Here is a 21,247-nt window from a genome sequence, read left to right as displayed (position 1 = left end):
CCTGGGCCAAAGGCAGGCGCTAAACCGCTGTGCCACCCAGGGATCCCTGAATGAAGAGTCCTTTAAAATAAGAATTTTAAACACCTTGAAGTGCTTAACATAGAGAATTAGGGGAAACAAGAGAAAACTATTAAAAAAGAAATATAAATGAAATAAGTCAGACAAAGAAAGACAAATACTAGTATAATCTCACTTATATGTAGAATCTAAAAATAACTGAACTCATAGAAACAGAGAACAGATTGGTGGTTGCCAGAGGTAGGGGTGAGAGTGGGGAGAATAGGTGAAGGTCGTCAAAAGGTATAAATTTATAATTATAAGGTAAATAGGTCCCGGGGGTATAATATTCAGCATGGTTTGACTATAGTTGACAATACTATATTGTATATTCGAAAGTAGCTAAGAGAATAGATCTTATAAATTTTGATCACACACACAAAACTAGTATGTGAAGTGATGGTGTTAACTAAAATTATTGTGGTAAACATTTCACAATATCTACATATATCATTATGTTGCATACCTTAAACTAATATAATGTTATATGGCATATACAACTCAAGCTGAATAAAAGAAATATAGATGGTTAATGAAAATTTTACTGTCCAGTTTCAATCAAAGATATTAAAATGAAAGCAATACTGAGATATAATTTATAGGGAATCCCTGAGTGGCTCAGCGGTTTGGCACCGGCCTTTGGCTTAGGGTGTGATCCTGGAGTCCCGGGATCAAGTCCCACATTGCGCTTTCTGCACGGAGTCTGCTTCTCCCTCTGCCTCTCTCTCTCTCTCTCTCTGTCTCTCATGAATAAATAAATAAAATATGTTTTTAAAAAAAGAGATATAATTTATAATTTCTCCATCTAAGTTTTTTTAAATTAATGCCTTCATAGTATTTTATCAAATGAATAGATCTTAATTTGTTTAATTGTTCTCTAAATATCTACATAATTTTAAATTTTAATATAACACTGTGATGAATATCTGTATATACAAATCTATGCCCAAATATTATATTAGGTTAGATTCCTAGATTATGTGTTTTTATGTCAAAAGGTATAAGGGAATGAGCATTTTAAAGACCTTTCACACACATTGCCACATTGCTTCCAAAACATCTGTATCAATTTTCACTCTTTTTATTGACCATCTCATTATAACCTCACTAGTATGGATTTTTATACATTTTTGAAAATCTTTGGCAATTTGACAAGAACTTGTATCCCACTGTTTTAAGTTTCATATTTTTTTCAAAATTTGAACATTAAAATTTCCAATTAACCACATGCATTTCTTCTTTGATGAAACAATCTGTATCTTTTGCCTGCTTTTTTTAAAAAAATATTTTTTTTATTTATTCATGAGAGACACACAGAGAGAAAGAGGCAGAGACATAGGCAGAGGAGAAGCAGGCTTCTTATGGGAAGCTCGATGTGGGACTTGATCCCAGGACCCCAGGATCACACCCTGAGCCAAAGGCAGATGCTCAACCAACTGAGCCACCCAGACATCCCTGCCTGCTTTTATATATGGTATTCCATTTTCCTTGATTTGTAAGAAATCTTTATATTAATGAATTAATGTTATATTTATTATAAATACTTTTTGACCTTTGTCCTAAGATTATGATTTTCATGGTGTTTTTATAGAGAGAATTATTATTAAGTAGCCTCTCTATTAAGAATTTGCTTTAAGACTTTTCCACTGTGTTTGTGCAGGTCCAAATGCAGATTTTCATTCTGATTTTATCACTCTGAGAGAAGGGAGAAGGTGAAACATTATGGGCACATCCACTGCCTCAAGGGAAGAGGTTCTGAAGGGAGGCACTCAGGCCTGGACATTTCAATGCCGAGGGGAGGAACATTTCCAGAGGTGAGGACTGACAATATAGGTTTTGGGTGTATCAGCAAAACAGCTTAGGTGTAGGAATCTGTTGAAGGAGATTCCCCAGTTGAGATTATTGTGGAGAAAAGGGGGAACCTTCCTTAGGATTTCCGATCTTAAAGAATTCCAGAGTGTATGGTCCAACAGAGCGGTGGTGGGACTCAGCCTTGTGGGGCAAGTGGTAGGGAGGGGGCCCCAGGGAGGCCTTGGTGCATAGTCTATATCTGGCCTAGCCATCACGGGAGCCATGGAAGTGGGCTCTCAGATGTTTGACTAGCTGAAAATAAAGTGGCATTCCCTTTGGACATCCTCAGGGGAGGGTTGAGTGAGAGAAAGTAATATTTAGAAAAATGGTATAACATTTTCATGCACTGTTTATCCTTCTATCCCTTTGTGATTTTAACTTAATAAAAAATTTCCTCCTGCAGTTAGATATGCTAACTCTGGATTCCTGTATTCTATGCTATTCCCTGTTTATTTTTAATTTTACCACTTGTGAGTATGTGTAGATATGTACATATACATACATACATATGTTTATCACTTGTATATACAAATATTTACCACTCTGAAGAAATATACCTGAGAGAGAGTGATTGAGAGAAGAGATTGGGAGAATCAGAGGAAGTACATGACACAGAGAGACATGGGAGGCACAGTAAAATATCATGACCATGTGAAGAACACAGATATAAGGGCAGAAATGGAGATGTTTCAGAGAAAAAAATCATGTGATGAGGGAAGCAGAGCAAAAATGATGTATCACACAGGGAAGGATGCAGTGACTAGATAAACAGGCTGCAGTTATGATGTGCAGCTGGATAGCTCATGGGCTAGAAAACATTCACTGGCAGGTTTGACACAACAGCCTCACTTCCCTTGATGTTGTTCCCTTAACATTTTTTCTGTGAGGTACTGGGCAAATACCTTTGGCATAAGTCTATGTAACAGCTTCAGTCAATGCACTTGTGTAGAGTAATAGGAGCAGAGAGAAGTTCCCAGTGTCCCCCACTCTCTGCTTCTATTGTGTGTCTGTAGCAGGTCAAGGCAGAAACCAGGTAAAAGTGCAAGCAATTTTGTATAGAAAAAAAATTTCTGTGCCTTCTCCATCGCAAGGGAGTGACTCTTCTATCTCTTTGGTAGAAATGATACCTATCATTATTTCTGTATTTTTAAGGCTTCAAAATATTGATAAGCTACAATTCTAAAAGATTCTAAAAGGAGCTGAGATACAGATATGTTTCAGAGTCTTCCTTAACCCATCACTCCAGGAGCCATGCCTAACTGTTCAGTTTGCAAATGAAATAAAACCTATTCTCTTTTCCTGGACGTGATCATATATTAGGCCCAAGACCATCACTTATATCTGTTCTGTATATGGGCTATGAGCTTCAGATCAGAAAATGAAATGTAGTGGGAAGTACAACAGAAAAAGAGGCTAAAATATGATTACAGAAACAACAATTTGAAAACAAAATAGGACCACAGCATTATCTAAAATACATCGAATACCTACAAATAAACCTGCTGAGAGATATTGAAGACCTCTATACTGAAAACTATAAAACAATGTGGGGAGAAATTAAAGACCAAGATAAAAGTAAGGCTTTTCTATGCTCATGGGTTAGAAGACCCAATATTGTGAAGATAGTAGTTTTCATCAAATTTATTTACAATTACAATGCACCCAATCACAACTTCAATAGGGGTGTGTGTGTGTGTGTGTGTGTGTGTGTATGTTTGCATGTGTCTGCAATTTGATAATTCTGAAATTTATGTGGAAGTGAAAAGGACCCATAATAGCCAAGATACTCTTGAAAAAGCAAGCAGAACAAAACAGCTTATGACAGAGAAGGATGCAGTGACAGGAGAAACAAGCTGTTGAAGGATTCTCTCTTCCAGATTTCAAAAAAAATTTTTTAAGGGTTTTATTCATTCATTCACGAGAGACACACAGAGAGAGATAGAGGCAGAGACACAGGCAGAGGGAGAAGCAGGAGGTGGCGCTTAACCGCTGAGCCACCAGGGCTGCCCCAGATTTCAAAATTTATTATAAACTTACAGGAGTTAATATGTGTGGTAGTGGAATGCAGGTAGACAAATAGGTCCATGGAACAGAATGCAGTGTCCAGAAATAGATCACACAGACGTGGCCACTTGATTTATGATAGTGGGGAAAGGTTCGTCTTTTCAATAAATGGTGCTGGAACACAACTGGATATCCATATTAAAAAAAATGAACCTTAATCCTCATGATGTGAGTTTTTTTTAAAAAATCCGTGTAAAAGTATGTATTATTATTATTTGTCATTGAAGTATGATTGATATACAATATTATATTAATTTAAGGTGTACAACATAGTGATTCTGCAATTAAATACATTAGAAAATGCTCACCATGATAAATGTAGTCACCATCTGTCACCATACAGAGTTATTACAATATTATTGACTACATTCCCTATGCTGTACTTTTCATCCCCTTGACTTCTTTCATAACTTGAAGTTTGCACTTCTTCATCCCCTTCCTCATGTTATGGTTTTAATTTGTATTTTTCTGATAATGAATGATTTTTTTTTTATGAATGATGTTGAGTACATTTTAATATGCTTATTGGCTATTTGGGTATTTTTTTGTATGCATAAAAATTAATCCAAAGTGGACATCAGATCTAAATATGAAAGGCAATGCAAAATTTACAGAAGAGAACCTAGGAGAAAATATATCTTCCTGATCTTGAACAGCCAAAGACTTCTGAAATAGGACATAAGAAGCACTACCTATGAAAGAAAAAGTTAATAAATTGGACTTCATTAAAATTAACTCCTAGTATTCAGAATAGAAGATATTTGTAAAGATAGTTGCAACACTTCTAACAAAGGACTCATATTCAGAACACATGACTATAAATGAAGACAAAAATAAACTATTTAAAAATGAGCAAATGACATAAAGGAGCACATTTCTTTATCTGGCTACTTTTTTTTTTAAGAACCTTATTTTTCTTGTTTTAGAGCAGTTTTAGGTTCAATCCAACTACTTTCTAAAAATAGTCTTACTACTCACAGAGACCATCAAAATTGATGACAAATCAATCTCCTACACAGGTCTCTGTTCTCTTGAGAAAGACAATCTGATAAGAGATTTGATGTTAAAATCTCACGTGGTTTAAACTCCTCCACCATCCCAGAGTGGCAGTTTATCATCTAGTGACACTATATACATTCCTATATCAGAGGTCTTTTTAGTATTCCTTGTAGATGTGTATCTTCTAGAATAACCTCTGAGGAGAATGAAGGAAATTTTCAGCGAAGGGCAAAGATGGGACTTCCACAGTGCTAAAGATGTCCCTTACCTGTGTGTCTCTCCTCCGGGATACTTTGTCTCACTTTCCATGCGGAGATGACAGCCCTGGTTGCAGGTGGGATTCCTACACCCTGTACATATGTACTTACCACATAGTACATGATAACTCGAAGATTGGATTATGCCTCAGCCTTCCCACCTGACTGATAGCTCCTTAAAGAGCTGTGTTTAATTCATCCTCATATCCCTAGTAGTTAGCACATTACAGGGCAATAGTAGGTCCTCAGAATTTTCCTGAAGTAACCAACTGGTGTCAGAACAACTTGAGGAGATACAGAAGAAGTTGCGAAGTTGAAAGCTCTCTATGGAGAGCTTGGAGGGAGACAGCAACTCACCTTGGGTACAGTCTGGGGCTCCAGGAGCCCACCAAAGAAGATTGTTGAGAGTCCAAAACAGATTTGTTGTCTTTGACTTTTGCCCTGGAAGCTTACTCAAGGTCTCTGTACAAAATAGATCCATATGGATATATTGTTTCTTATAGGCCAAAGATAAACCTTCTGATTTGCCAGCGGTATAACATACCACCTGAGGCTTTATTTTACCCTTAGATTGAACAATCACTTGTGTGTCCATTCATTTCCCTTATGAATACATGTTCAAGGTGGTCGGGTGAAATAAATCAGCTATGGAGTGAAATTTGTCTGTTTCCAACTAATTAGCTCATAGATGAAATACCTAACTTTGGTATTGGCTTCACCGGCACGATATTTTAACCAACTGAACCCCATTAAAGAAAAGTTAATGAAGAATTAATTTCAAAGCTATGAAATGATATTGCATAATTGTTGATATATTAAAAAATTACCAAAGGGCATAAGCATTCGGATCTGGATTTCTTACCTCTTTGATGATTTCCTCTAGGATTTCAGCATGTTTTTCATACGGCTGTTCAAAGTTCATATCCTTCGTCATTTTTATAGTCTCCTCTAGTATAGAAACCACCTCTGGATGCTCTGCAGTTACCTCTTCTATTGAGTCTTCTAATAGGTCTAATGTAAAATAATTTTAGTGGACAGTGCTATTGGCAATAGAACATGATTGCTAATACTTGATCCAAGAAAGTACTAGTTTTGTGTTACCACGGTACATGCTCTAAGAAGGGGGAGATAGACTAGGGAGGAAACGTTAAGTCAGGAAACATAAAACATCAGAGCAGTGGCTTAAAGCCAGTGTATCAGAATGAAAGTGAATGAGGTAAGAAGTCATGTCCAGCAGGAGTCAATACCCAGGAAGCCAGGTAGAAGAGATAGGGACCAAAGGATTCCAGGGTCAAGCTAAAACGTGAGCATCTAGGGGATGAATCAGAAAACAAGATGAATGCTTCCAATTATAAGCATGGGACCATGTGAAACTGTGAGAGGATAAGGGGTAGGCAAGTAGGCAGGGGTGGAAGAAAGGGTGCCACAGGCTGATTTTTCAAGTGTTGTACTTCCTTCTTGCCCTCACTGTGTGCTAACTCCTTACACAGCTGAGTTGGCCCATAGGCTACATCATGATGTGGTACTCATCTACTCCTCTAATAAGACAGAAGATTGGCAGCTGCACCTGACTCCTCGACCTCTGCCTTTCCAGCTGTGCTTCCTGACCTGCTGCCCCAGTGCTCCATCACCAGGGTCTTCTGATAGAGCCCAATCTATCCTAGCCCAGAAATCTCCAAAGGGCCTTCCAAGAGCAACTGCTTACTGCCCTCTGCTGTGAAGTGGGAGGTTTGTTGTTGGGGATGTACAGAACCAGCGGTTCCTTGAGAGCCAGAGTGGAAGAGTCAAAAACCCACAATCTTCCTTCCTGTAGCCTTGAGAAGGTGGTATGATGAGGCAGAAATAACCAGGCAAAGATACCAAATGTTCTAGAAGCTGCTAGTTGTTCACTCAATATCCATTCTTCTCTTTCTTAGTAACAGAATCCTGATTTTGTTGGGGTCAGCAACGTGCCCAGCTAAAAACACTACATCTTCCAACTTCCCTTATAATTTAGGTGGCCCATAGATAACATGCAAGCAGATTTATTTTTTTCCCTGGTGAGTCTTCCTGTTATCTCTTTAAAGAGGAATAACTCAGCTGGGTGGAGCGCTAGTTTTTGTCCCTTGCCTTCTCCCTCTTCCTACTAAGCATATTGATATAACAGCTGAGTACCACCAGCCATTTTGTAACTTATTCTGGTAGCCACATGCTGGGGATGGCCAGCCCTTGTCTTCACAATATTCTTTTTCACCAAAACAATATATCACATTATCTTTTTGTGTGTGTGTTCTTGCATGTCTGTTTACAATAGAGTAGCCTTTAACATAGAGTATTAATAATTTTTTTAAAATCACATATTTCTCCTTCAAAATTCTGAAGGAATTATTTGTGATTTTCAGATCCAAAATCTAAGAGAATCAAATTACCCAAACATTAATTTTCCCTTTTTGGATTCCAACTTAAGATCTTGACCAGAGCCTTGAAAACTTCCTTTAAATGTAGATGGTTCACTGGTTTCTTTCTCATCTGTGAATAAAACATTGCTAACACCTAAAAACCAGTATTACATTGTAGGCGATTGCCAAAGAAGAGTGTGGTATGTATGGGTCCAGGGAACCAGGACTCGTGTTCCCAAATTTTTTTAAATTGAAATTACAATCACAGTAATTAAATAGGTAAATAGAAGGCACATAATATCCGCAGTGAAAATAATGACTTAACCTATAACAAATCCAAGAGAAATTTTAGTTTCATATAATGTCAGTGGATCTAAATTGGAAAAAAAAAATATATCAAATTTGCTGCTCCTGATGTAACTAACCATCTCCTGGCTTCAAGAGGTAAAGGCTTGCAGGGAGACTGTCTTTTTACCAGGGCATGCCTCTACCTTGAACTGCCTCCCCTACAGAGAAAACAGGCAGTACGGGGAAGGGGCTTTCTTTCTGTTTTGGTGCTAGGAACTCGGCAGCAGCTGGGATGAGGCTGGCAGATGTTACTTGGCCAAAATTTTAATATCTCGGGTCCTCCTGTGAAGAGAGAGAGAGAGTGTGTGTGTGTGTGTGTGTGTGTGTGTGTGTATTGGAGGAGGAGAGCCATACATAAGTTTCTGACAGTACCCAGTTCAATTCCTACTAGGCTTAAAATAAACACCAGCCAAGCACACATCTGTCTCAATTAAGAGGAACCAACCAAACAAAAAATCAGCTCTACATTATATAACACAGTGATTTACAGAAGCATTTAAAAACAATACCAAAAGGTTGGACCCATAGAAAAAAAAAGAATATAAGTATATATTAAATCTCTGGCTGAGAAGATGACTTTGTAAAATCTGAAAGGAAATGGAAGAAATCAATAAAGTGAAAGTAATGATTTGACCATAAAACTATGAAAAATCCCGCTACTTCAAAAATAGCAAAGTGATTTAAAAGACAAATGACCCAATGTGGAAAAAAAAATGAAAAATAAGTGACTGATACAGAAAGTTTTATAGAAACCATATAACTGATATAGAAACTTAGAAAATGAGCCAAAGACAAAAATGGTCACCTCAGAAAAGAAGAAACATGTGGTTAATAAATATTAAAATATTAAATTTCAGAAATAGTCAAATAAAAATTGAATTATATTTTAAAAGAAAATATGCCAAGGAAACAGTAATACATATTTTGTATATTACTGAGGGGAACATAATTTGGAATAACTTTTTTTTTTTGGAATAACTTTTATGCAAAGCAATTTGGCTCTGTCTATATCTTCATACTAATTAAACTTGTGATTCCACCAATGTCAGCATGCAGACAATGTAAACACGTCATTAAAGCATTATTTGTAGTAGTGAAAAAAATCTGAAAAATAAGTTTACAACACAAAGTACTACCTAAAACTATTATCTATGAATAGGGAAATTGTGCAGTAATTTAAAATGAGAATTAAAATACTTCCTAATGAAGTAATATAAATAAATGTTGACTTATAAATAAAAAAAGGTAAAAATAGTTTACACTGTAATTACGTTAATATACGAATGGAAAAAAATTTTAAGGGTAAATAGCACTAAATGGTAACATTTCACAGATCACACTCTAGGTTTGTGATGTTCTGATTCCAGAATGTTAGACAGCTCTTAAGAAAGAATTTATTATCTTATTAGATTTTTCTTAGAACATCTATTTCTGTTCTATAGCTGCTCAGTTTAAATCTATAAGCAAAAACCCATTTTTTTCAACTTATGTGTCCAATATGGGGCATCATTTTAAGCTTCAATATAAACATGATAAAATACGAAATAAATGGAAATAAGATCCATATGCATGGCATGAGCCATTCATTTTGTTACCATCTTTACCAGTTTTAGAGGCTTGATCCTGAAGGACATTTTCTGAACTCTTTTTGTCTTCATTGTCTTCTAAAAGGCTTTCTCTTTGGGATTCATGGGTGAACACTGCATGAAAGAATTATATGCTTTAACAGCTAATCTGTTTAGATTAGGAAAGATTTGTCTAAGAACATCAGGAATATATATATTTTTTACCATCTTCATCAAATGAAGACCGCGACTCTTCTAAGGTCTTATACGGATCAGTTGGGAACTTGCCATATTCTTTCCCTTCAAATTCTCTTTCAAGATCTCTTAAAGTTGACTGTTCTAAAAGATAGTAATGGGTTGTGTTAGCAAAATATAGTTGGCAGTGGGGAGACAGGGATGGTCATTAAATCTGCTTTAAAGACTGGCAGACTTGAATGTGAGTTCTGACTCAGGGAGTGTGGCTTTGGCAAATCATTTGATCTCTCTGTTTTGATTTCTACTGGGCATAATGAGGATCATCAAATCATCCAAGTATTGTTTTAAGGATTAAATGAGTAGACTCAGACACTGAGGAAAATGCTTGGCACACAAGCAGCCTATTGCATGTTAGCTGCCATCCTCCGTATTACTATAGAAGTGAAATTAGCAAAACTAGCGGTAGAACCAGCTAATTAGTGGAACCAGAAAATTCCATTTAAAACAATTTTTAAGGGATCCCTGGGTGGCGCAGCGGTTTGGCGCCTGCCTTTGGCCCAGGGCGCGATCCTGGAGACCCGGGATCGAATCCCACGTCGGGCTCCCGGTGCATGGAGCCTGCTTCTCCCTCTGCCTGTGTCTCTGCCTCTCTCTCTCTCTCTCTCTCTCTCTGTGACTATCATAAATAAATAAAAAAAAAAATAAAAAATAAAACAATTTTTAAGAACCCTACTGTCAGATTTAGAGTAATTATGGAATTTGAAAAAGAAAAGGAAGAGCTTCTTAAGTTTGCAGTGTATACAGAGATGGCATCTGTTTCTATATTCTAGTGGGAGAAAGCAATTTGTGGAAAGACCTAAAATCTATGATTTTGTGCCATAATTTGATGTGAAAGGAATTACTACAGAGTCTAAGAAATAGTACCCATCACTGTTCTTCCTCCTGGATCTTGGCTAATTCCTTCTTGATCCAGGTTTCAATTAAATGTCCTCTCTTCAGAGAGGTCTTCCCTGCTCATCAGAACACTCCAGCACCCCTGCCCTAATCACCACCTGACCCGGTACTGTGTTCTATTTTTTCTATCTGTTCACTTGTTTTTCCCCCTCTATTCTCCATTAAAATGTGACAACCACAAAGATAGGAGTTTCATGTGTCTTGTTCACCTCCGTAGCCCCATACCTAGAATTACACCTAATACAAAGTACTCAGGTTGAATGAATTAATGAATTCATTCTGTCCAGCCTTAAACAAATTGAATAACAAGCCCTCTTTGTAGTCTTCATCAATATTTATTAAGCATTAGTTTATGAGTTGTCCATGAATATTTTTAAAACTTTTGGTTTTCATTTTGAGGATAATATACTAAAAATATAAGTTCATTATTTGGATGGCATGCAAATAATGTAGTTTTTTAAAAGATTTTATTTGAGAGAAAGAGAGAGAGAGCACATGTGTGCATGAGTGCCCACAAGCAGGAGAAGGGGCAGAGGGAGGGGGGAAGCGGACCCCCCCCACTAAACAGGGAGCCTGATACGGGGCTCTACCCCAGGAGCCGAGGATCATGACTTCAGCCGAAGGCAAACACTTAACCGACTGAACCACCCAGGCATCCAAGGGTGGCACGTAATCTTAGTGCTGGTCTTTTTGCTGTTGGGCACCATGTTGGACTCTTTTACTTATTTGTAGGCTGATGAGAAAGAAGAGGCAGATTAGGCAAATAACCTGTTCTTTCCTAGCAAAAGCTCAACGTTGCCATGCAGGAAGGGATAATTTCCTTACTATTTAAACAGTTTCAAGAACAGAAAATGGTAGAAGCTTTGCAATTTATGTGAAAAGTTTTCCTCATCTGTAAAGTTACAGAATTGTGTTAATTGATCACTAGGGCTTCTTTCAGTTTTGTTGCCTTATGACTGTTTTGAACTTGAAATTAATACCTCCAAAGAGAAGACATTAATTACGATTGGGGCTGACAGCAGCAGCAGCAGCAGCAGCAACGTAAACTCCACGAGAATCCGGTGGAGTGCCCTTGTCACTACTGGTTATCAATAAAGGTATAAATTCTATTCAGTCTCTGGCCAATTCACAAAAGTAAATCCAAATTGGGAAGCTCTTTCTGAGCTCTCTGATTCCTTTCCTTAGAGGTCAAGGATTGAAATCTTTTCTCTGTTTACGAATCAGGTTTATGTATATTTGTGTCTCCAACAAAGTATTAAGAGGCGACACTGTAGAAGGTGCCAGGGTTACCAAGGTGAGCAAAGCAAGTCCCAGCCCTCAGGCAGCCAAGGCTGAATTGTTGACCTACGCTCGGAACACACATTTGACAGAGACGGTTCACCTTGTCTTTTAGCTTGTAGTTTTATGAGAAGCTGCTCTCTCACAGCTTTAATCGCCGTTTCAGTGGCCTGGGCTATGGTATCTCTTACTAACGTTTCAAGGGCTTTATCAAAACGCGGTTGAACAAGCTTGGCATAGTCAATTACCTGCAAAGAATATTTGAGAAAACCAACAGAAGCAGAAATCACTGGGAATTCTTGAACACATTGTGCATCTATATCTATTTCTATATCTAGACTTATCTACCTTAAACATCTCAATGGCTACTTGAGGTATGTTATTTTCAGAATCCAACGATTTTTGAGAACATGCTTTCATAGAAATTCAGTCCTACTTTTCATGTAGTATGATATGCTTACATATGTATGTGTCATGTAATATATATTCGAGCTACACATTTTTTTCAAGCTACACATTTAAAAAAAAATCAATTTTGTGTGTATGACTTACAATAAACTTAAATCCACTTTAAATATACAGTGTGATGAGTTTTGACAAATATGTACACATAACAACAACTACAATGAAGATATAGAACATTCATACCACCCCAAAAAGTTCCCTCATGCTTTTTTATAGTCAGTTCCCGGCCCCTGGCCACCCCTGTTTTCTGTCACTATATATTAGTTTTACCTCTTCTAGAATTTCATATAAATAGAATCATACAGTATGTAATCTTTTCCAAGCGTTTCCCCTTAGTACAATCTTTTTGAGATTCATCAGTGTAAGTGTATATATCAGTAATCAGTTCTCTTTTATTGTTGAGTAGTATCCCTGTATGAAGATTTTTTTTTAATCCATTCATCTTTGATGGATATTTGGACTTTTCCAATTTGGGGCTTCTATAAATAAACTAGTAATGAACATCTATGAGGAAGTCTTCTTGTGGACATATGCTTTTATTTACCTTGGACAAATGCCTAGAGGTGGAATTACTGGGTCATTGGTAAGTGGATATTTGATTTTATAATATGCCATTAAACTGTTTCCAAAATGGTTGAATTATTTTATATTTCCACCAGCAATTATAGAAATTACAGTTACTCTGTATCTTTACCAACACTTGGTTTTGTGAATCTTTTAAATTTTAGCCATTCTAGTGGGTATGAAGAAGTATCTCATTGCAGTTTAAATTTACATTCCCCTAATCACAAAAAATTTGAGCTTCTATTATGTGCTACTGGTCATTTTTTTACCTTCATGTTCAACTTTTGCCCATTTAAAAAATTGGATTATAGTTCTATATATATATTCTGAATATAAGTCCATTGTAAGGTAGATAATATACTTTGTATTGAATATTAGGATGTTAGAAATAGATTTCTACATGCCTTTTAAGTTTAAATAATATTTTCACACTTTTAGATTCTATTTTGCTTTTCCTTCAATACACTTGTATTACATTATTCCATGACAAAAAATACACATCTACACATCATTTTAAAAAAATTTTTTTACACATCATTTTTTAAAAAAGATTTTATTTATTTATTTATTCATGAGAGACCCAGAGAGAGAGGCAGAGACATAGGCAGAGGGAGAAGCAGGCTCCCCATGGGGAGCCTGATGTGGGATTGATTTGATCCTAGGATCCTGGGATCATGACCTGAGCCAAAGGCAGACCCTCAACCACTGAGCCACACAGGTGCCCCTACAGCATCATTTTTTTAATGGATACACAGTATTGTATCAGATGAACATATTGCAGCTTATTTAACTAAAATGCTAATAATATACACTTAGGTATACATGTTTTTGCTATTATAAACTAGGCTATGATGAACAAAGTTATGTATATATCTTTTATAGTTTCTTTAGGAAAAATCTATAAAATAGAATTAACAGTTCAAAGGATATGTATGGACTTTAGGCTCTTACATATTTCTAATTGTCATCCCTAATGGTTATACTCTTCCCAGCAGTGTATGAAAGTGCACTACCCCCATCCTAGCCACACAACAATAGTGGTTGTTAATAGTGATCTTTCAACTCCCAACAGTGAGATCAACATGGCATCTCTCTGTTATTTTGGCATCTCTCTTGTTATCAGGGAGGTGATAACCCTTTTCTCATGACTCTTGGCTATTCTATTGCATCTATTGTTTTGTGAATGGCTTCTTTGCTATTTTTTTCCATTGGGACTTCATCTTCATATTGATTTGTAAGAGCTCTTTTGTTTTAAAATTATAATTCCTTTGTCTGACACATACTGTAATGTAATGTGAAATGGCAAACCACAGAATGGCATAAAATATTCAAAATGTGTATTGTCAAGAAAGAACTTGTATACAGACAATATAAGGAATTCCTACCAAAAGCATGCAAAAAAATTTTTCAATGGACAACAGACTTGAACAAATACTTCAAAAGGAGGCTGAATGGCCAATCAATAAACAGAAGAAAAAGTATTTAGCCTAATTATTTTCGGGGGAAATGCAAATTAAAATCACAATGAGATACACCTGCTAGAATGGCTTAAATTAGAAAGACTGATCACAATGAAAGTTGGCAGGAATGTGAAATAATAGAACTCACACCACTGATAGAGTTGTAAACTGATAGAATTAGTTTGGAAAACAATTTGGCATTATCTACACAACTTGAATGAATGCATACTCCATGTCCCAGGAATTTTACTTCTAGATATTTCTCCAAAGTATATAAAGATATCAGCCCAAGTTTTATTAACACTCAACTGGATAAATAGATTACAATATACTTCAATCAACAGAACGCAATAAAAAATGTATAAACTGCAGCTATATGCACTAACATGTATAAATAACATGCATAAACATCACAATCATAATGTGAAGCAAAAAAAGCCAGGCACAAAGAACGTAAATTGTTTCAGTCTAGAAAGTTAAGAAAATATGCAAAACTAACCTATGGTATTTAGATGCACATTTACATGGTAAAACCAACCACAAGAGAAAAGAAGAGGAGTGAATACCATAAAGTTGAGGGCAGCAGTTACCTCTGTGGAAGGAGTAAGAGGACTGATACTGGGAGGAGACATGAGGGGGCTTCCAGGGTGGTGGCCATCCCGTATTTGACCTAGGCGGTGGTCATATGGGTTTGTTTTGTGATTATTCACTGACCTTCACTTTTCTGTCACATTTTACAATAAAAAGTTAAAAGCAAATAGAAAATATTACACCTGCGTACAAAGGAATAGCATTTGGAACAAGGACAAACCCCTTCCCAGGGCTGCACTGTTCTGAGTGTGTCTTCAGCCCTCATCATCTCATGCCTTCCCCCTTTTGCTCTCCACTCCAGCACTCTGGCTTTGCAGAGAACTCCTCTCCATTCTAATCCCTCACTAAATTATATCCCCAATCTGCCTGCTTCTCACCACCTCTGCTGCTATTTGGTCTAAACTAAAAATAATTTTTCTTCATTTTATTCAGGATGGAGAATAAGATCTCTGGGGAGAGAAACCAAGGAACTGACAAGACAAAGATGTTTGTCACCTAAGAGGCTCATCTTTGTCGATACTAAGAATGATGGCAGGAGTGACTGCATGGGGAGAGGGACGGAGAGCTAGGAGGACTGTGACCCAGGAAACAGGAGATGAGTGAAACCCAAACAGGTAATGGGTGGCACAGTCTGCATGACAGAACAGTCAGATCCGTGGGCTGTTGGGAAGCAGGAGAGGCTATGGGCTTGGAGTGGCTGCCTTTTGCAAAAGGTAGGACAAGCCCAGTAGGACAATTACCCAACTGACAGTGTAAAGTTAAGAAAACAGAGTACAAATTCTGTGAATCCTAAAGTCCTACAAATTATATTCAAGGATAGATAGGTAGGTAGGTAGCTAGCTAGGTAAGTAGTTACCTTTCCTTTGTAATTTTCTGCAAGTAAATTGCTAAGTGTTGTTTTCCCTGAAGACTGAGGTCCAAATATGAATACTTTAAATGGTGGTGCCGGCATAGGTGGAAGAAGATAAGGACGTGGGTTCAGTAAAAATGTTTTTAATGCTTCTTCTGATGAAAGACAGTATATTTTGCCTAGAAAACTTAAGATATGCCATAATTATAAACAACTGAAAAGGGGTATGGGCAAGTTTTAAGATTAAGTTTTGAAAATCTTACTTACCTCACAGAAAAATCTGGTAATCCTGGATAAATGTTACCTTCTTTTAAAGCCACAGGACATAAACGTCCCCATCTGCTTCTCTGCCATCTGTATCTTGGTGCAATGAGTTTATAAGATGAGAGAGTACGCAATAGCTCATCCTGTTAAAAACAAATACTACCCTAAAAATGTGGGCATAGTTTTGGTAAAATTAACAGTATTAAGTGTTTCATTTCTTATTTGATAGTGCTTTACTATTTAAGAGATAATTTGGAAAGCAAATATTTGCTTTTTTCTTAATTGCAACCATTCTGTATTTGTACAGAATTTAATACAACAAATAGTTTTCATTTCTGTTATAAGACCTTGTTTTATTTTTTTTTTAAGATTTTATTTATTTACTCATGAAAGACACACACACACACAGAGAAAGAGAGAGAGAGAAAGAGAGAGAGAGAGAGAGGCAGAGACACAGGCAGAGGGAGAACCAAGCTCCATGCAGGGAGCCTGACATGGGACTTGATCCCGGGTCTCCAGGATCGCACCCCGGGCTAAAGGCGGTGCTAAACTGCTGAGCCACCCAGGCTGCCCTAAGACCTTGTTTTAAATTTTATCAAGCATTTTTTTTTTTTTGGAAAAATTCTTATTAAAAAGTTTTGAGGTGCTTGGGTGGCTTAGTTGGTTAACCATCCAACTCTTGATTTCAGCTCAGGTCATGATGTCAGGGTCATGAGATCGAGTCCCACCTCAGGCTCCATGCAGGGCATGGAACCTGCTTAAGATGCTCTCTTTCTCTCTCCCTTTCCCTCCCCCCCACCCCCCCACTTGTGCACGTGTGTGCTCTCTCTCTAAAAAAAGAAAAAAAGAAAAGGCTTGAAAAACCAGATTCTTAGCCAATTTAACTAAGTTTTTAAATAGTAAGATGTTATATGTAGATTGCTTTTTTTTGCATTTACTTAGCTCTTTTGTTCTTCTTAAAATATAAAATCTCTTTCTGTCAGCGACCTCCAGAAAAGTTAAAAACCACTTCCAGAGACTGCAGACTGCTGATCAGGAACAAAAGAATTGGGGAAAGTAGGCAACAGCTGGGGGAAAGGGGTCCAGCTTGGCTTTTTCCAACCTTCAGATGTATATGTCACATGTATTCTGCTGGCTCCAGAGCTGAGTATGGAGGACAGATGAGAATAGTACCTATGGACCATTGTAGCATCAGAGACTAAAGAGGCATGCACGCCGCAAGGATGCTGCACGCATGTCCAAAATTGAAGGCTGAAAGAAGTAGCTAAATGTTAAGGAAATGGTCAATAGTTAGGGGAGTCGAATGAGACAGAGAAGCTCATCGTTGGGCCATGCTGGGTTACCACCCTTCTCTATGGAGTCTACAGACAATCAACTAGGGACTGAAACCTATCTACCTAAGTCAGGAGGCAGTCACTCTTTCCTCATCATCCCTACTTCTAGCACAAACTTGGGAAAAGTGTTTGAAAGCAGACACTGGGCATTCTCTCAAAGGAAACTTGTTTAAATAGCAGATCATGCTCCTCTCTGAACCTCAAGTCTCCAAGGCCACACGTCTAGCAGATGCTGAGGGGCAATGAGAAAATGAGCTTTCGAACGAGTTTGATATTAGTCTAAAAATGCTCAGGACTGCCTCTGGTTAAACAAGGCAGACTCAATACATGCGTTTGTATTTGCTGCTTTCCTAAAACTTCACAAAAATGACAGCCGCGGAATGCAAAAAAATAAATATGAATTTATGAGAACACAGGCTGGAAGGGGCACCAGAAGAGCTGACAGCTGACCAGCATGACTACACATTTTTATAAACTAGAAAGCAGATGGACGGTGGAAACTAACTTAAATTGAAGTGAGGGCTCAGCGTCTGTGGTGGCAGGAATGTGTGGGATGGGCAAGACAAGAAATGAGTTGACTCAGTCTGCAAAATCCTATTGGGATCAGGACCTGTTGACATCAGGTCCCTGTGAAACGGGTGACAGAGAGCAAAAGACCAGATAATTGGTTGAAAGTCTTTAAAAGGAAGTGCCGGGGGTCAGTGTTACTGCCCACTTCACTCAGTTGGCCAACTGTCCCTCAATCCTGCCACCACTTCTCCTTTAATCAGAAGACTGGAGGCTCACCTTCTGGAGAGACTGAAAGATTGATCCAGAGGATCCTGTGAGGGGGACCTCAGACACAGTCAAGGTAAGAAGTACGCATGAGAAAGTTGGCAGCTATAGCCACTACACTCAAGCTCTCCTTTCACCTGAGCCTCTTGCTGATGAACTTCTGGATCCATCCATGATCTAGCAACTAGACACAAATGCAAGGCATACAAGAGATTCTTCAGCTCCACTTCCAGCTCTGTTGAGTTGGGTGAAGGTCCTTGTACTCCATGAGCTAAATCACCAGGCCCAGGACAAAGTAGAAATGCAGGGCCCTTGCTCTAAAGTTGTTAAGAATTTCATTTAAAAAACTGTGGGGCTCTTCTAAGGATGGGGTCCTGTGTGACTGCATGGGTTGCTAGCCCATGAAGCCAGCCTGCCCTGCAATATAGCTCTCAGATATTCTGAATATTACTGTTGGTTCTGGGAACATCACAAGCATCATCTCATATCATCCTTATAATAACACTATGTGGTAGGCCTTATCATCCCTTTTTCAATGACTGAATAAAGCATAAGGTTAAGCAAAATCACAGATCTGGTAGGCTTTAGATTTGGAGTTCAAATGTACATCTGTCTTATTTGAAAATCAATGCTGTTACCATCTACTGTGCTAGGTGCCAGGCTGACACTGTCCCTCCTCCCACCACATACTCCTCTTCACTCCCCTCCCCCCCTCCACCACACATCCTTTTCCCTTCTAACAGCTCTCAGATGTAACAGGCTTCACACTCTTCATCAGGGAGTTCAAATTCTCACTGAGGTCTTTGTGTCTCTCTCACCCCCCCTTCAAACCAGTGATTCTCATCCCTGGTTGCACAGTAGAATCTGCAAGGAGGTCTTTGAGGTTTTTTTAAATTGTAGTAAAATATACATAACATGAAATCAATTCAATGACATGAAGTACATTCACACTGTTGTGCAACCATCACCACTATCCATTTCCAGAACTTTTTCATTAACCCAAACAATTGGGAAGCTCTGCACCCAATAAACAATAACTCCTCATTCCGCCCTTCCTCATATAAGTAGAATCATGTTTGTCCTTTTGTGTCTGGCTGGCTTGTGTCACTTGGCAAAATGTTTTCAAGTTCCATCCATGTTTTAGCTCGTATCAGAATTTCATTTCTTTTTAAGGCTGAATAACATTCCAGTGTGTGTGTCTGTGTGTCTGTGCGTGCATGTGTACATATGTATGTGTGTGTATATCACTGTTATCCATTTATCCATTGATGGACACTTGAGTCACTTTTACCGTCTGACTATTGTGAATAAAGTGGCTACGAACATCGGTGTACAAGTGTCTGTTTGTGTCTCTGCTTTCAGTTCATTTGGGTATATACCTAGGAGTGGAATTGCTAGATCACATGGTAAGTCTGTATTTTATGTTTTGAGGTACCACCAACCTGATTTACATAGTGTTACATAATTTTACGTCGACACCAACAGTGTCGAGCATTCTAATTCTCCTTCCTTGACAGCACTTATTTTCTATTTTTTGGATAATGGCCATCCTACTAATGGATATAACGTAGTATTGTGTTGTAGTTCAGATTTGCATTTCCCTAATAACTAGTTATGTTAAATATCTTTACATGTGTTTATTAGCCATTTGTAAATCTTCTTTGGAGAAATATCTTTTTAGTTCTTTGTGCATTTTTCAATTGGGTGGTTTTATTATTGTTGAGTTGTAGGAGTTCTTTATATGTTCTAGGTACTAATCGCTCATCAGATATATGACTCACAAATATCCTGTCCCATTCTGTGGGTTATCTTTTCACTCTGTTGGTAGTGTTCTTTGATGAACAAATATATTTTTCATTTTGATAAAGTCCAATTCATCTATTTATTTTTTTCCTTTGTTGCCTGTACTTTTGATAGGACTTTGATATCCTGTTTTGTTTTAATTAATACCAGAGTCCTATCCCAGATTCTGTTTTAACTGGTCTAGGTATTAACATATTTAAAGAGCTTCTTAGATGATATTACTGGGCTATCAGGTCATGATCTCATGGGTCGTGGGATAGAGCCATGCGATGGGCTCCACACTCAGCGGGGAGTCTGCTTGAAGATTCTCTCCCTCCACCCACCCTTCCTCCAACTTGAGTGTGTTCTCACTCTCTCTCTCTTAAATAAATAAATAAAATCTTAATAAAAAAGGCCTGAGAACTTTTTTAGCACTTAGCAATTATAATTTGATCACTGTCATATCCATAATACATCAGCGTCAGAAACACAGTAGCTATTAAAAAAATGGGTTGAATGATTGAAGGAATAAATGAGTGCCTATAGAGTTGAGGGATTTTATGTCTTTGCTTCTTTCAGTGTTGCAAAATTTTAAAAATGAACTTGGGCTTATTTCTCATTATTCTTGTGGTTAATTGTTATGATTGTATTGTCTTTGTTTCAAAACTTTTTTTCAGTGTTCACAAAAATATTGTGATAATATTAGATCTTTTTCCTAAAAATCAAATCCATTTTTAGAAAGGTATCCTGAAACTCCTTTTGTACTTTGAAAGAATACATTAAATTAAGGTCACATCATGGGGTGAAAAGATGGACTTTCAGTTAAAAATAACTTACATTTTCCATTATGTCAGCAATTTCTTCCTCTGCACTCTGAAGTTTAGTTAGAACAGCTGCTCTTTTCAGGTTCAGATATTTAAGTCGATCCATAACTGTCTAAATTTGTTAAAGAACAAATATTTAAATACATTGGCATTTGAACATCTCAACAATTCTGAAGAAGTGAGGAGCTTCTGTAGAATACTTCCTTGCCTCTACCTTCTGGTGGTTTGCTGGCAACCTTTGGTGTTCCCTGGTTTGTAGACATATCTCTCCGGTATCTGCCTTTGTTGTCACATGGCCATTTTATCCCTATATGTCTGAGTCTCTTCTCTTATAAGGATACCCACTATATTAGGTTAGACCCCACCCTAATGAGTATGAACTCACCTTAACTT

At 37.6% G+C, this 21,247-nt stretch overlaps 1 protein-coding gene across 8 annotated transcripts in view; it reads right to left on the bottom strand.

Moving 5' to 3' along the window:
• Positions 1 to 21,247, bottom strand: part of AK9 (adenylate kinase 9) — a 127,653-nt gene that overhangs the window by 75,230 nt on the left and 31,176 nt on the right. For 6 of the 8 annotated variants that reach the window (XM_077902807.1, XM_077902809.1, XM_077902806.1 and 3 more), the window contains 7 exons: positions 20,868 to 20,966; positions 16,144 to 16,283; positions 15,883 to 16,063; positions 12,050 to 12,194; positions 9,745 to 9,858; positions 9,559 to 9,654; positions 6,091 to 6,239 (listed from right to left, as the gene is read on the bottom strand). In XM_077902807.1, the coding sequence (XP_077758933.1) occupies positions 6,091 to 6,239; positions 9,559 to 9,654; positions 9,745 to 9,858; positions 12,050 to 12,194; positions 15,883 to 16,063; positions 16,144 to 16,283; positions 20,868 to 20,966 (924 nt within the window). Of the gene's footprint in view, positions 1 to 6,090; positions 6,240 to 7,952; positions 8,237 to 9,558; positions 9,655 to 9,744; positions 9,859 to 12,049; positions 12,195 to 15,882; positions 16,064 to 16,143; positions 16,284 to 20,867; positions 20,967 to 21,247 lie in introns of those variants that run through there. The other 2 variants (XM_077902813.1, XM_077902812.1) reach the window with 2 other exon arrangements.

The sequence above is a fragment of the Canis aureus genome, chromosome 7 (assembly GCF_053574225.1).
Source record: "Canis aureus isolate CA01 chromosome 7, VMU_Caureus_v.1.0, whole genome shotgun sequence".
Lineage (NCBI taxonomy): Eukaryota > Metazoa > Chordata > Mammalia > Carnivora > Canidae > Canis > Canis aureus.
The sequence above is the reverse complement of the archived record's forward strand: the minus strand, read 5'-3'. Positions and strand labels throughout refer to the sequence as shown.